Source organism: Lissotriton vulgaris, chromosome 2_1, assembly GCF_964263255.1.
Source record: "Lissotriton vulgaris chromosome 2_1, aLisVul1.2, whole genome shotgun sequence".
NCBI lineage: Eukaryota > Metazoa > Chordata > Amphibia > Caudata > Salamandridae > Lissotriton > Lissotriton vulgaris.
The window spans coordinates 1,853,473,446-1,853,487,123 of record NC_141687.1 but is presented as its reverse complement, the minus strand read 5'-3'; the positions used below and the strand labels follow the sequence as shown (position 1 = coordinate 1,853,487,123).

General features: G+C 46.0%; 1 protein-coding gene across 1 annotated transcript in view; it reads right to left on the bottom strand.

The window, feature by feature from the left end:
- IGDCC3 (immunoglobulin superfamily DCC subclass member 3) overlaps positions 1–13,678 on the bottom strand; it is a 359,560-nt gene that overhangs the window by 92,018 nt on the left and 253,864 nt on the right. The window contains exon 5 of the mRNA XM_086958028.1: positions 8,033–8,170. Coding sequence (XP_086814154.1) covers positions 8,033–8,170 — 138 coding nt within the window. The remainder of the gene's footprint in view (positions 1–8,032; positions 8,171–13,678) is intronic.

Sequence of the window (13,678 nt, the reverse complement as noted above, 5' to 3'; positions counted from 1 at the left end):
AAATCTGTTGTGCCTTATTTAATTGGTCCCAAAGAGTCTACTATCTCTAATAAAGGGCACCTGTTCCAGAGATATTTGAGCGCCCAGCAGTTAGTGTAAGGAATGAAGTGGACCCCCAGGCTGTTGTTTGAAATATAAAATTCAGCAATGATCTGGGTTCAGTGCGCCCCAATTGTGCATCTGGGCCTCGGTGCCACAGCACCTGCTGCACCAATGGGAACTACTTTCCTGGGCGGCGGATGTAGGGGCAGCTCACCCTCGTCAGGCTGATTCTCTGTCTTAATCACCGCACTGAACTGAAATCTCTTTGGGGTGCGCTGGAGCTGAAACCTGCGCACAGGGCTCGACCGGAGAACCCCTGAAAGCGCTTCATACAAACTGAATATGCAACAGTTGCGGCGCCCCTCATTACTTCTCGCGACAAGATGTAGCGACTTGCAACGGCAGCTAATGTGGGCCCCGCGGGGACAAAGGCCGCGCCCCGGGCGGCCTCGGAGGCCGATTGCAGAAGGCCGGGGCCGGGTCGCGTGGGCTCCGGGCAGCCCCCAATTACCATACCCTCTCTCCTACGGCATCCCTCGCCCATTGAGGGGTGAAGTGGTGAAACTCATTCCATTCTCCTCGAAGGCCTTAGAGAAAGGGGCCCCTGTCGAGGTACGAGGGGGGGGCTCCCCCCGCCACTGGCTTCTGTCTCCAATAAGTTGCCCATTAATTGCCCGCTGCAATTGTGGCACAGTTTATCGCCTGAATAGCCGGATCTCAACCGATTCCCTTCCTGCTGGGTGACCCCTGACAACTTCTGTAGAACAGCATCAGATAATCGCCGGACCTGCTCCGCTTTTGTGCCGGCGTGCACCCCCACCACAAGCCCTTACATGCGCACCCCACTCCACCAGGCTCGGGAACAAGGCTATGAGGAAAACACTCTTTATTACTGTAAGGGTTCAGGGCAGGGCTGGCCTACAGGGCACTCGGGCAGCGCCCGAAGGGCGGGTCTAACAGATTAGTATGTTAGGCCGTTCTGGCTGTTTGTGGACTTGTTTTAAGGTCTGCCTGGCCGTTTGCTTTTTACTATGGATTTCCCTGTGACATTAAAACAAACATTGCCTGCAGCAAGCTCAAATCCATGCAGTCTTCCATACGTTGCAAACCACTTATACAGCGTATCTTTACAACTTTTAAACTGCACCAGTTTGCAAATAAAAGCCACTTTTTACCTCCTAATTCACTGATGGGAGGCACGTTTACTTTGGCGCCCAGGTCTATTTTCTGTCCAGTCTTACCCTGTAGGAGGTTTGTTTACTACTAACATGTCATGCCATGGAACCGTCAATGGCGGACAGTAGTATCTTGTGTTGCATGCCAAAAGTCAGGGCGTGTCCAAGATCTGGGCAGACAAAAGACCTGAAGAACAATGGGTTTTATGGATTTGCTGAGGATCACCACATTTGGCCCAGGGAGGCTGGCATCGTAACTCTCCGAGCTCTACCTTGAACTAATTAAACCCTTACACCCAGTGCAGCAGCGCTGTAACAGGAGAAAAGTAAGCTGGGAACCCATAAGGAGGTCCAGGGGTGATAATGAAAGTATTATGTTTTAAATCCTAACTCACGACCATGCACTCTTAACATACCATCTACCAATATGGACGATATGTTACTCTTACTACGTGATAAGCAACTTCTAAACTTTCTAACCCTTATTGTCGTATGTAACACACCCTGTACAATGATTTTCACCCATTTTATTTCCTATCAATGAATAATGTGTGTATGTGATGTAAATCGCTCCGAGACCCTCTGCTGGGATGACTGGCAGCATTATAGAAGTACATACAAAAAATAAACAAGTTAGTGCTATTTAAATCTTTATTGGTGCAATTACTCATGCAGAGTGATACATCTGACATTCTTACAGTGCATAAACATCTCTTATATACAGGGGTTAGACAAAGTCAAAATCCTACCTCCAATGTTCCTCTTAAGTATTTGTGAAGCGATAACAAGCTGTGGTCCTCTGTTTTCCTCCATTGCATTGGTATCTAGGTAACAGGCTCCAAATAGCCCCCAACCAGGATGATATTCAAACAAAAGGAGGGTGGAGACCCTTAATTTCGACTTTCTTTTGGGTCCAGATCGAACTGAAAATAAGAAAGCCCCCTTTGCATGTTGCTGCTTTGAATTGAAAGCAGACAAAATGTGTGTGCTGCTGAATACATCCAAGTATAGCAAAATTATACAGTGACAAATTCAGCATATTTTATTATGTCCAGCTGGATCCCGGTTCCAGTTCAGCATTAGCGCCGGACCCAGGATCCAGCTGGACCCCCCTCATTTCCTACTCTGAACAAGAGCCTGAACAAAAATGCCGAGACCTCAAGTTGTTTCTTGTAAGTCTCAAGCAGTTCACCCGCTCTTTATTTTTTTCTTGCCCATCTAACACTTATGGTTTTGGTCTCCCATCACCATAATAATAATTAGTTCTTGCATGGGGCTTAATATCATTTTGGGTGTTTCTAAAACATGATGTACGTTTATGCAGCACCTAAAACTTTAGTTATGTTGTTTCCAAACCCTGTAAAAGCAGTCCCTCTCTTCACCTAATTTATTAGCAGTCAATTCCTGGATCCCAGAAGGATGACAGGCCCTGCTGGAATTTGAATGTGTGGTTTGGTGGTCACTCATATATGCGACAAGCAACGATTATTAACTGAAGCATTGTGGATTATTAATCAAAATTACAATTACCAGAATGCAAGGCTTAAACCAGGACTGACTGATCAGGTCAGACCTAACGGGGACAACTAGGAATCTCTCCAAACTTGTATTCACCTTTTAGTGTAATGGAGCATTGGCTGTGTTCAGGGATGAATTAATTAATTAATTAATGTTTGAGCTTGTAAAGCGCACTGCTACCTGTACTGGCGCTGTATAATGCTGGGGAACCCGTCTTGGCTTTCCCTGTGGGATGGTCCCTGCTGGGAGTCCCCAAGATGGAGCCAGGCATCCCTGGCGTTGATGGGGCCGTTGTGGAGATTAGGCAAGCTGATGCCCAGAGTTGCCGAGTGGGACCCCTGATTAGAAGGCACCGAACGGAGAATTATCGAGTCCGCTGACCCAAGTCCACGACCCTGCCGCTTCGGGAATTGAAACGTGGTCCCGGCCGACTTCTGCTCCCGGGTCTGCCGCCTCTAACCAGTGAGCCACACAACTCCACAACGAATGAATACTCGCACCAGATAAGGAAGCCGCCTCCTGCCACCAAGAAAGAAAGTCTGCACCAGTGGGGCCGGACTGGGAACCAAAACCGGCTCTGGAGGTTGGGGGTTGGCGGTTAGACCTATCAGGGTCAAGTGCAACACCAGGGAGCTTCGGCAGCCATCAGGAGAGGCCAGCCCCAGCAGCGTAGGGAGATGGTAGCCACAGAGGACCAGCAGCTTTAAAGGAGGAAAGACTCCTGTAGCCCCTATGCCAGCCAGGGCAGAAGGCAGCGGTGCTGGTCTGGAGCACCCTTTCAGGCCCATCAGCAATTTGTCAAAAAAGACAAATGCGCAGCGGCGGTTCCTCTATTGGGGCACCGGGGAGTTGCCCCCTATATTTATTGCACCATAGTTGTCCTCCTTAGCCCCCGTATTAAATAAAGGAATGTAAGTTCAGGTTGTTTTTTTTTCGAGCCGCAGTGGCAGCATTGCTTTTTTCACTGATGTAGGCCGGGTTGCCGAGAGTGAGATGCAAGGGTAGGGCTTAAAAATGATTGACAGCAGGCACTTGTAGACATCGCACTTCGAAGTGTGCATGTCAGGTTGACTGGCTCCCTTTCTACGACCAGCCTGACATACGCACTGGAGGCCTCTTACTACCTGCGCAGTTAGTGAGCTGGGGGTGTTCACTGCCGCAGCGCCCATTCTCCTAATGGGCGGGGCACTCACCTGCCTGGGCCAATCCTGGCATTGCTCTCATGCTGTGTTTTGGCACGGGAGCAGTGTCTGGATTGGCTCAGGCATCTGGCTTAATGGGTCTGTACATGGGGCAGCGCAAGGTAGGAAGTTCCGGACCAGGGGACAATGGCCAATCACTGCATGCCTTTATTATGACGCAGTGCAGTGACTAGCCATTTCTGTTCCTGGTCTCTTCCTCCAGTGCCAGTAATGGCATTGTGCACGAGGAAGGGGTGGAGCCGAGACATAAAGCTCCTAAGCTCCCGACCTGACCAGACCTCGCAGGGCGAAAGGCAGTGGTTGGCACTGAGGCATAGGTAGTAAGGAAAGTAAGGAGTAAGGAAATAATCACTGAGGTAAAATGACTGCATCACTAAGGAATAGTGTTAACTGAGGGCAGAGTTGAAATACGTCGCTGCCCGAATGCATTTATAGCACCTCCCTTGAATGATTGTGAAAGATTCGGCGTGATGGGTCAACAGTAGGTTAGGGGCAGCGCATGGTGCAGTATTACTCAGAGCTCCTGTACACACGTGCCAGGCTCTTCTCCACACCACTGCCCACAGCTCTGATTTATGCAGCCTAAAATCCTCTAAGTGCTGTAGAAGCACATCAAAAGTAATCACTCAGAGCTACAGCGGGCGGGAGGGGGGAGGCAGGATAGTGTAGGGGCAAAGTCCACCGTCAAGTGGTCAGGGCATCAAGGAACTGAAGCGAAAGGAGAGGGAGCGAGCGGGGTTTGAGTCGAGCCAACGAAGGGGCACAGCAGGGAGGCGGGTGTATACGTAAGACAGCAGAGAGAGCGAATGTGAGATTAAAAGAATGAATGAAAAGGTTCCATGTTTATCGGGTGGTTCCATGACACTGATTAGGCTAGGCGCATATTGTTGAACTGCTGTGTATTAAAAGCTCCACCTGAAGTGACCACTTCTTAAAATCTTACAGGAAATGCTTCTGTGTGTGAAAAAATGTGGTGCAAGGTGTTCAAGTTGCAGCCAGAACCAATCATTTTCTGGTTGTACTCTTATGCCTCTGCACAGCATGTGAGGTCATTACATTAAAAAAAGACAGCAGAGACCTTGATAGGGTTTTAGAACCAATGCTGGCCACTGTTAGTTTTCTATGGCTCGGTTCACGCAGGGGACCCCAGAGTGGGCAATGCATACACCTGGTCGGGCATCAGTATATTGCAGAAGGGGAGGCGTGCAGGCAGATGCCACGTCTGGACACCGGCGCAGGGAGGTGAGTAAGTGGCTCGTTTCTTGTTGAATATTGCGGCTCCTATTTGAGCACAATCTCCCAAAGGGCAGCATTGGTATCTGCTGACCCCTGTGTATCTGATCACAGCAACACACCTCTTGCGACCCAGCATACGTCTTTTTTGCTGTTGCAGTCTATGACACACACTATGGAAATATACTATTCCCCCAAGGCCGTCAGGTGTTTGTCAGGCATCGATGGAGCTGTAAATTACTTTTGAAATCTCGCACAGTTGAGCGTTTCTTTTTATAGTCGGAAGGAAAATTGAAATTTGCATCCTGAGCCTTATTTATCCGTCATAAAATATGAATTTCCGTTGCCTGTTTGTGGCACGTGACTGAGTCCTGTTTTGTAATTCGTTCCGGACTCCGACTTCACCATCTTCAGAGTTCACAAGTGTCCCAGCTAAGTAGGTGAGTAGCTCTGGTGGTCCAGGTACATTTTCTGCATTCTGGGAATTGCAATCTGTATTTTATGGTGGGATCAACAAAACTACAAATATCAGACTACAAAGAAAAAACTGGAGAGGGTGAGCAACTGATGCATGAAATTGAGTAAAACGCTCTATCAGCATCTCCCCATTCATACTCACTCCCTCCAACTTCACCCCCTTTGTTATTGCTATCAGCCCTCCTACTCTGTGGGCCCAGCACCTGCCTAGGCCAATACCGGTCCTTGGTTCTAGCCCACTGTGTTCTAGTTTATTCAGAACACTCCACCCTCCCCCTTTCCACCTAGCTCTGCTGTAACCTGCCTACAATTCCCTGGTCCCAGCTAAGATTACCACCTTCTTCAGAGAAAAATTACTGGCGCTTTGTTCATGATCTGAGATTCTGAAAGGGGCAGGATCAGTTGTTGGTAGAATCGTTTTAAAAGTCTCTGTATTTTTTTAATTATTATTCATATTCTCTCTTTGTTTTTAAAATGATTCAGAAGCCATGTAGCCAGCTTTAAAACACATTAGAAGTGATTTGCATCTGTTGCTGTATGTTTATATTTTGTATGAGGAAAAATGTGACATTTGCTGACTTTCTGAGTTTTTTTTTAATTATAATTTTTTTTACCTGCCATGTAATGAAAATTGTCCTGGCCAGTAAAAGAAATGGCTAAATGTCAACCAAGTCCCTGCTTCCTTTCCTGGTCTCTGGTGCCAGCACCCCATCACTGTCTATGAACAGGCGCGTTATGCCCATCGTGCACCATCCATCTTCAGAGAAAGACCTGCACTGTCCACCTCCGGTGAACCACAATGGCCAATAATTTGCTCTGTGGACTCATCTCTCGATGCCTTCTGCCTCTATCTTTAATGGCAAGTAAGACTAATTTGGAAAAGTTTCAAAGAGATGCTTTTTGGCTTCTCAATAGTAATAGGGGTGCTGTGTATAGGAGATTGTGACATCTTCAACTGGTCCAGCTGAAAAGTAACATGCTGATGGAATCGAGAATCTTTCTTCAGATACTTCTGTTGCACCTTTGTACTCTGAATACTAATGCACTGTACTGTCATTGTACTTCTGCTGTCCGGCCTTTGTGATTGCGATAACTAGTGTACTATATCATTTTTGTACTTCTACTGTTTGATCTTTGTTTTTCCAAACCTGGAGTACTATACTATTTTTGTACTTCATCTGTCATAACTTTGCTTTTCCAAAGCCACTATACCATACCGTCTTCGTTCTTCTTTCAGACTTTTTAGTGTATTAAGCTATAGTAATAAACCATCTTTGTATTCCGAAAGCTAGTACACTGCCAAAATACCATCATCGTACTTCTTCAGGTGAACCTATGTCTTTCTGAAGATAGCGTACTATATCATTTTTGTATTTGCAAAATGTTTTCATTCCCCAAGCTAGTCTACTATTTGATCTTTTTAGTTCTATCAGACCTTTGAGATTCTGAAGCTAGAGTTTCTGAAGCTAGAGTAATATACCATCTTTGTACTTCTTCCCTCAGACCTTTCTTCTTCTGATAGCTAGTGCATCAAACCACATTTGCATACTTGCCAGACCCGTGTTCTTCAAAAATTTTGCATACTATATTATCTGAGTACTTCTACAACCCCACCTTTGTGCATATGAAAGTTAGTATATTGTACTATCCCTCTACCATCTTTGAGCTTCATCTGTCATGCTTTTGCGTTTCAGAAGCTAGTGTACTATCCCATCTTTGTACTTCTTCAGTTCAATCTATGTCTTTCCGCAGCTATTGTGATGTGCAATTTTTGTACTTCTGAAAGATCTTTGAGTTTTTCAAAGCTAGTGTACATTAAATATTTGTATTTTTTCTGTTACACTTTGATTGTTCTGAAAACTAGTGTACCATTTTGTCCAGTTCTGCTAACATTCAGCTGTTCTAGCTTAGCATTTAACTCTATATCACAGCCCTTCCTGCCTCAATGTATAGGTACCTACAAGAACCTGGGGCCTTTGGAATGCATGTCCAGAACACCCCAGCTTGCCACAGTGTCTGCAGTTCAAGTAATGCCACTTAGAGGCTCTTTATTGATGTCATAACTACATTTTACAATTGCTTGATTAGCCTTCTTGCTTTCTCAAATTTGCATGAAAATGCACTATTTGCCCACTCTATTCCTGCCCCCCATCCATCCCCCCCAACCCTCTTATGTCTGTCGGTCTCGCTCGCTACGCACACACATTACAGGGCACTGATTCCGCACTTCTATGCCTCACCACTTTCAAATGTCACCAGCCACCACTGTAAATGCAGCAGGCAAGGTGGCCCATTTTCAGAAAATGGAAAATACCAAAATAGTAACTAAGGAAAACCAAATTGTGGCTGCAAGTGACGAAACGACAGATGGCTTTATCAACTCACCAAGCCGGCTCCATGAAACAATAGGCCTTGGGTTGCCAGTTGCCATACACTCCAGGATGGCAGTCTGGTGCACAGTCCGTGTGAGGTTCTCGGGTCCCACCAGGATCATGGGGTCCTTATAGCCCGTGGAATGAGAGCCTGTGAAAGCAAACAAAATTGTTATACTAATGCCAGAGCACATGTGTGGTATTCATTCCTATTCGTCAATGTGCTCCCTCCATCTTTCAATTGATTCAATTACATCAAGTTGAGTGAGAATGGCAACTTCTCTCTCCGACCACTCTGTGCAGAGACTGTTGGTATTGGCAGCGCAATTACTGCCCAGAGGCAAAGGTCTGTAGTGTTTACCAGTACTTCAGGTGGGAAACCTGTCTGTGGGTCTCCCTAGTAAAGTTCTATACAGTCCCAAGAACTGGTGAAGGAGAGGTTCCTTGCCTTCAGCATGTCTAGTACATGCATAGAAGATGTATGTTGTGCTTGTGCAGATTTTCTAGTTCACAAGTGGACTAGTCAAAGGAGTCTATCTCGACTCTGTGGATATGTGTGTGTTGGACAAAATGGTGGTCTGCTATGGGTTGGAGCTGGTTATATACATCTCACACATCCACATACACTCTGTCTGTTTGACTTCCTAAAGCCTAAGCCTATTGAAGAAAATTGAGTGGATAGGACACAATGGAGAGCAATGCGGCGATATCCTGTAAAAAAGGCAAAGTGAATTATTTTAAGAGCTAGAACTTTATAGATCTCATCTGAATGCCGAAGAAAGGTATTTTTTGGGGTTCCCACTGTTCTGTACATATCTGGGAACTTAGATATTTAAAACACAGAAGAGCTTTTGGGGGAGATTGGCCAGACAAGTTTTGCCCATTATCTGACCAGCATCTGAATACCATGCTCACGCCTGTCTCTCATCAAACCAAGCCTAGAACTTTTGCAGTGAACTAAGTACAATACATAGATAGGTAGAGATGTTAAGGGAATTACGTTTAGTCTCCATTTTAGTGTTCCTTTTTACCTTAGCATCTTTTCACAATGGTGGTTTGTGCATATTTTTCACTAACACGAACAAATGTCGCACACACTTTTATTATAGCTAGACATTGTTGTGGTGTAGTCTGAACTGTTAGTTTCAGGAACACATACTAGAACGCAATGGCCTTGCTTTGTTTGTGTGCTCATAGGCGACAACTCTTTTACCCAGACTAAGTAAAGCTGCTTTTCTGCATCTCTTGCGGAATGACATAACGCTGGTGTTTTAGTACTTAAATAGCATCCGTTTTGAATTAAGGCGAGAGGTACTTCACTCCAGAGTTATAATGGATGCTGCCGAGAGCTGTGAATGAGAAGCAGCTCCACAGATGCCAACATACATTCTAAGATGGAAGATAGCTGCTCAGGCAGAGGTTTTGGGAGTTTGCACACTGAGACAAAGTTTATTTGTTAAAGCACTGAGTCCGGCTTTGTGAGACATTACACCAAAGTATGTGGTTAGATCATTTCAGCTGGGTCTGGCAGAAGGGTACTCACACAATGCTCTCGCAAGTGTAGGGGTATTAGTGATATATAGGAGTAGTATTAGGAATAATCAACTTGGTCGAATTATTCGTATTTTTTACCATTCTAATAATGTTTACAACAACAATGAGTCTCATGTGTCTAATAATTGCAGTTCATGAATTAATTACAATGATTAGATCTTTTAAATGAACATTTGTATATGGATTATTGTTTTTTCTCGTTGTGAAACCTTGGGCATGCAAAAGTGACATACAAAAGGGTTAGATCTGTTTCCATGAATTCCTTTGTAATAAGGGTAGTCATGTTAGAGGTTGCCAACAGCATCTGTGTGAGAAGCTGGCCTGGTATGTGAAGTCCACTAATGTAAATGGGCACCTTGCACCCGTCCAGACAACCCTTATGGTGATTTAAGAGGTCTTAGACAACCTTAAAAAGCTCTCTAAGTGGTAGCTGTGGACAGCAACCTTCTGGCTTGATCCAGAAGTAGTGTAAAGCAGCGTGTTTTACCAGAATGCAATCTTATAGTATAGATTAAGTGAAAAAGAACAACACCAAGTATTTATAAAAATATATATTTATTTTATAATACTCTCTAGTACGTTTCAATATTGCCTACATAGAGATAAACACAAGGCACACAATACTTTAGCAAAGAAACACAGTAAATAGCATTAAATACACAGTGGCCCCAGGGGGGACCAAACTATATACTAAGAAAGTGGTATAAGAACCACAACTCGAGTCAAGACAGTGTTGAGAGGACGTAGAAGGGCTGGGACCCAAAGGAACCACCCCAGGTGAGTAGATATGGACCCCACGGAGAGCGTGTGCAGTGTGGGAACACGACTGTGTTCTGTACAACTCTATGTGCAAGTCGCAGTTGGATCTTTAAAGATTAAGGACCCTTTCCAGTGTACCCTGGAGGAACCACTTTGAAGACAGAAGGTTGGAGAGCCACTTCACCCGTGGATCTCCTAATACCCATGTTACCTACACCAGGGAAGCCGGGTGCATACGTGTGAAGTGGTGTCAGAAACCACAATCGAACCCAATGGAGGACTTCAGGAAAGTGCCGCTGCTGGAAGAAGAGAAAGTGTCAGTGGGAATCCAAACATGGATCCTTGAAGAGGAGTACCTAAAAGCAGAGAGGACAGAGTCTATGTCACTCAGGAGTGACCAGGAGACTTGGAAGACGAATGCCCTCCGATGTCGGGTGCTTCAGGGGAGACAACGATAACCTTGACTCTGCAGCTGTGAGGCACAGGCAACGATGAGGAAGACCGGGACCGGGCTACGAGCTGTCCCACGAAGGATGTCGAGTGCTGATGGGTCGGTGTCCGGCGGGAGCACCAACAAGCCTTGGCAAAGGTAAGCCAAGCAGGAATCAAAGAAGGAGCAACGTCGGGACCAGCTAGGTCCAAGCGACTCACCAAAGGCAGGGGAGTCAGGGCAGTGTTTGAGCAATCAGGGAAGCCAAAAAGTACCAAGTGTGACCCTCAAGTGGACCTACAGGCCAGAGGCACTGGAGTCGCAAGAGGAACTCAAGCAGCTCACCAAAAGATGCAGGCCACGATGCACAAAATGTGGTGTGGCTTAAGATTTTGGTCACTGGAGGTGCTCGAGGATGGGGCTACTTGGAGCCTGAAGATCTTCTGCCAAAGAAGCCAACAAGTCTTTGCAACTGCAAGTTGGGTGCGGTGCACAGGGGTTCGGTTATTGCAACACCCATGAGGGACACTGGCCTCAAACTTGGTGAGAGGGTAGAGCAGGCCTCAGGAGCTGTGGAAAACCAGTACCTGTGTTGCAGAGCCCATGGAGTCCAGAGGAGCTCAGGATCTGCAGACCGGTCGACTTAGTTGCAGTGCCTGCAAATGCAGGGGAGTGACTCCTTCACTCCAAGGGAGATTATTCCGGTTGTCTTTGATGCTTCACAGGCCATGGAAGGATCCTGTATGATGCACATGTGCAGACGGTGCAGCAGAATGGAAGAGAGACAAAGTCAGGCCCAAATAAAGTCCAGCGAAGTCCTGAGTGCCCAGACGGTAGAAGTTCAGTGGTGTCTGATCTGAATCTTATTCCACGACGAACCTAGGGACCTACACCCAGGTAAGCCATTAAGTAACCTAGGGAAAGGGTTATGAAGATTCAGGGCACCCTGCCAGGGGCGGGTCTGTACAGGGGAGAGGTTACTCCCATGTTCTTTGTGCAATCTTGTGCCAGAGCAGGAGCCAACAGCTCCCAGAACTGGTTTGAACTAGACTATGCACAGGGACACCAAGTGTGTCCCTCATGCAGACTTTCTGGCACTGGCAAGAGTACCCACCCAGTCCCAATACACTAAATCCTGTCTGGAAGGTGGTCACACCTCCCTGTGACAGGATGCCTATTGTTCAACCTTCCTCTGCTCGAGCTTGGCTCAACAGCAGGAGGGCAGAAATGTGGCTCTGATCAGCAGCAACCATTTTGTGCTGTCCGGGTCTAGAAGAATGGTACCGGGAACACTGAGAACAAAACGGCGGGCTCTTCCATTGCTTGGAATCATACCTCCACACCATTTATGGTGTGGGGGTATGATTCCAACATCTTTGATACCAAACATGATAGGATTCTCTGTTTTTGAGATGGTCATTGCCTAATTATGTGGCGCCTCTATATATAGTATATGGCTGCTTCACTGACAACCTCTGGAATGGACTCTGTAGGCTACAGGGGTGTCCTGCTCATGCAGGGGCACCCTCTCACTTAGAACCAACCACCCTGCCTTCAGGATTGCAAAGGCCTGCTATAGGGGTGACTTATAGGTTTTAAGTGCAGTGACCCTTAGATATAGTAAACCTATATCTTAAGTAAGTGGTGCATGCACCAACTTACACCAGCTGCAATGGCAGGCCTGTAGATCCATTTTGCATGGTCTCCCACAGGTGGCATAATGCACGCTTCAGCCCATTGTATACCTCTGTGGTACCTATGCCCTGGGTACCTTAGTACTATATACTAAGGACTGATAAGGATACCCCAGTATCTAATCTGGAGTGTACTTAAGTACTGAACACAACAATTTAGGGAGAAAGCAGATAGACTGGAGTCCTGATTAGCAGGGTCCCAGTCAGAATAATCAAAATACAGCTTTGAACCAGGACAAAAAGCGGGGGTAGCCATGCAGAAGGATCCTACCTTCCTACAATCTGTAACTCTGGAGATTTAGGAGTTTTAGATGCAGTACTATGAGCTAGCCTGACCAACATTTACTAATGATATAAGAAGACTCAGTCCATGTATTATGAAATTTTATTGGTCCAATCCACAGACCTACTAAATTGGTAGGAACCTTGTGACAGAGAGAAACGAGCCACTGCTGGCAGAATGCCTCTGACAAGAAAGGATGCTGGGCCTGTCTTTAGCATCCTGTGTAACTACCGCTCTTGGCCCCAAAAAGTCACTGCTCATAGCAATACAACTCTCAGTGAAATGTGCCAAATACTGACAGGCTGCTTCACACCCCTATTCATTCCGGGGGACATGCGCAACGTAGCCCACAATGCTTCTTTTTAGCTGTGACATAGCTCAGGGGTTTGCTGAGTAATTTCAGGGGGTCTCTCTCCTTCTCCCTTGTTCTGTTCCCTCTTAGGGCCATATGTACAAATTTAAGGAACAGCGACTACCTAATTGTGATTTTTTTGTCAATCACACTTAGGAAATCGCCTTTCCTAATGTATGAAACTCCTTGAGTTTCATTTAGCGATTGCTAACAGGGTCGCAAATCGACCAACCTAATGAATATTAATAAGGTAGGTCGCACTATGTGACCCATTAACAATTGCTGCCATCACAGGGATGGTGTCCTCTGGGGGACAGCAGACACCATGTCTGTGATTGCTTTTTAATGAAGCAATGTTTTTTTGTAAATGCACCCTGTTTTCCTTAAAGGAAAACGGGATGTGTTTCAAAAAAATAAAATGAAACGTTTAAGTTTAATTTTTAAGAGCAGGCAGTGGTTCCCTTTAACTGCTGCCTGTTCTTCAAAAATATTTGTTGTAACATTCACAAAGGGAAAGGCATCCCATCCGGTCTCCTTCCCATTTGTGAACAGTTACCACCACCACCCTAAAGATGTCAGTAAATAAA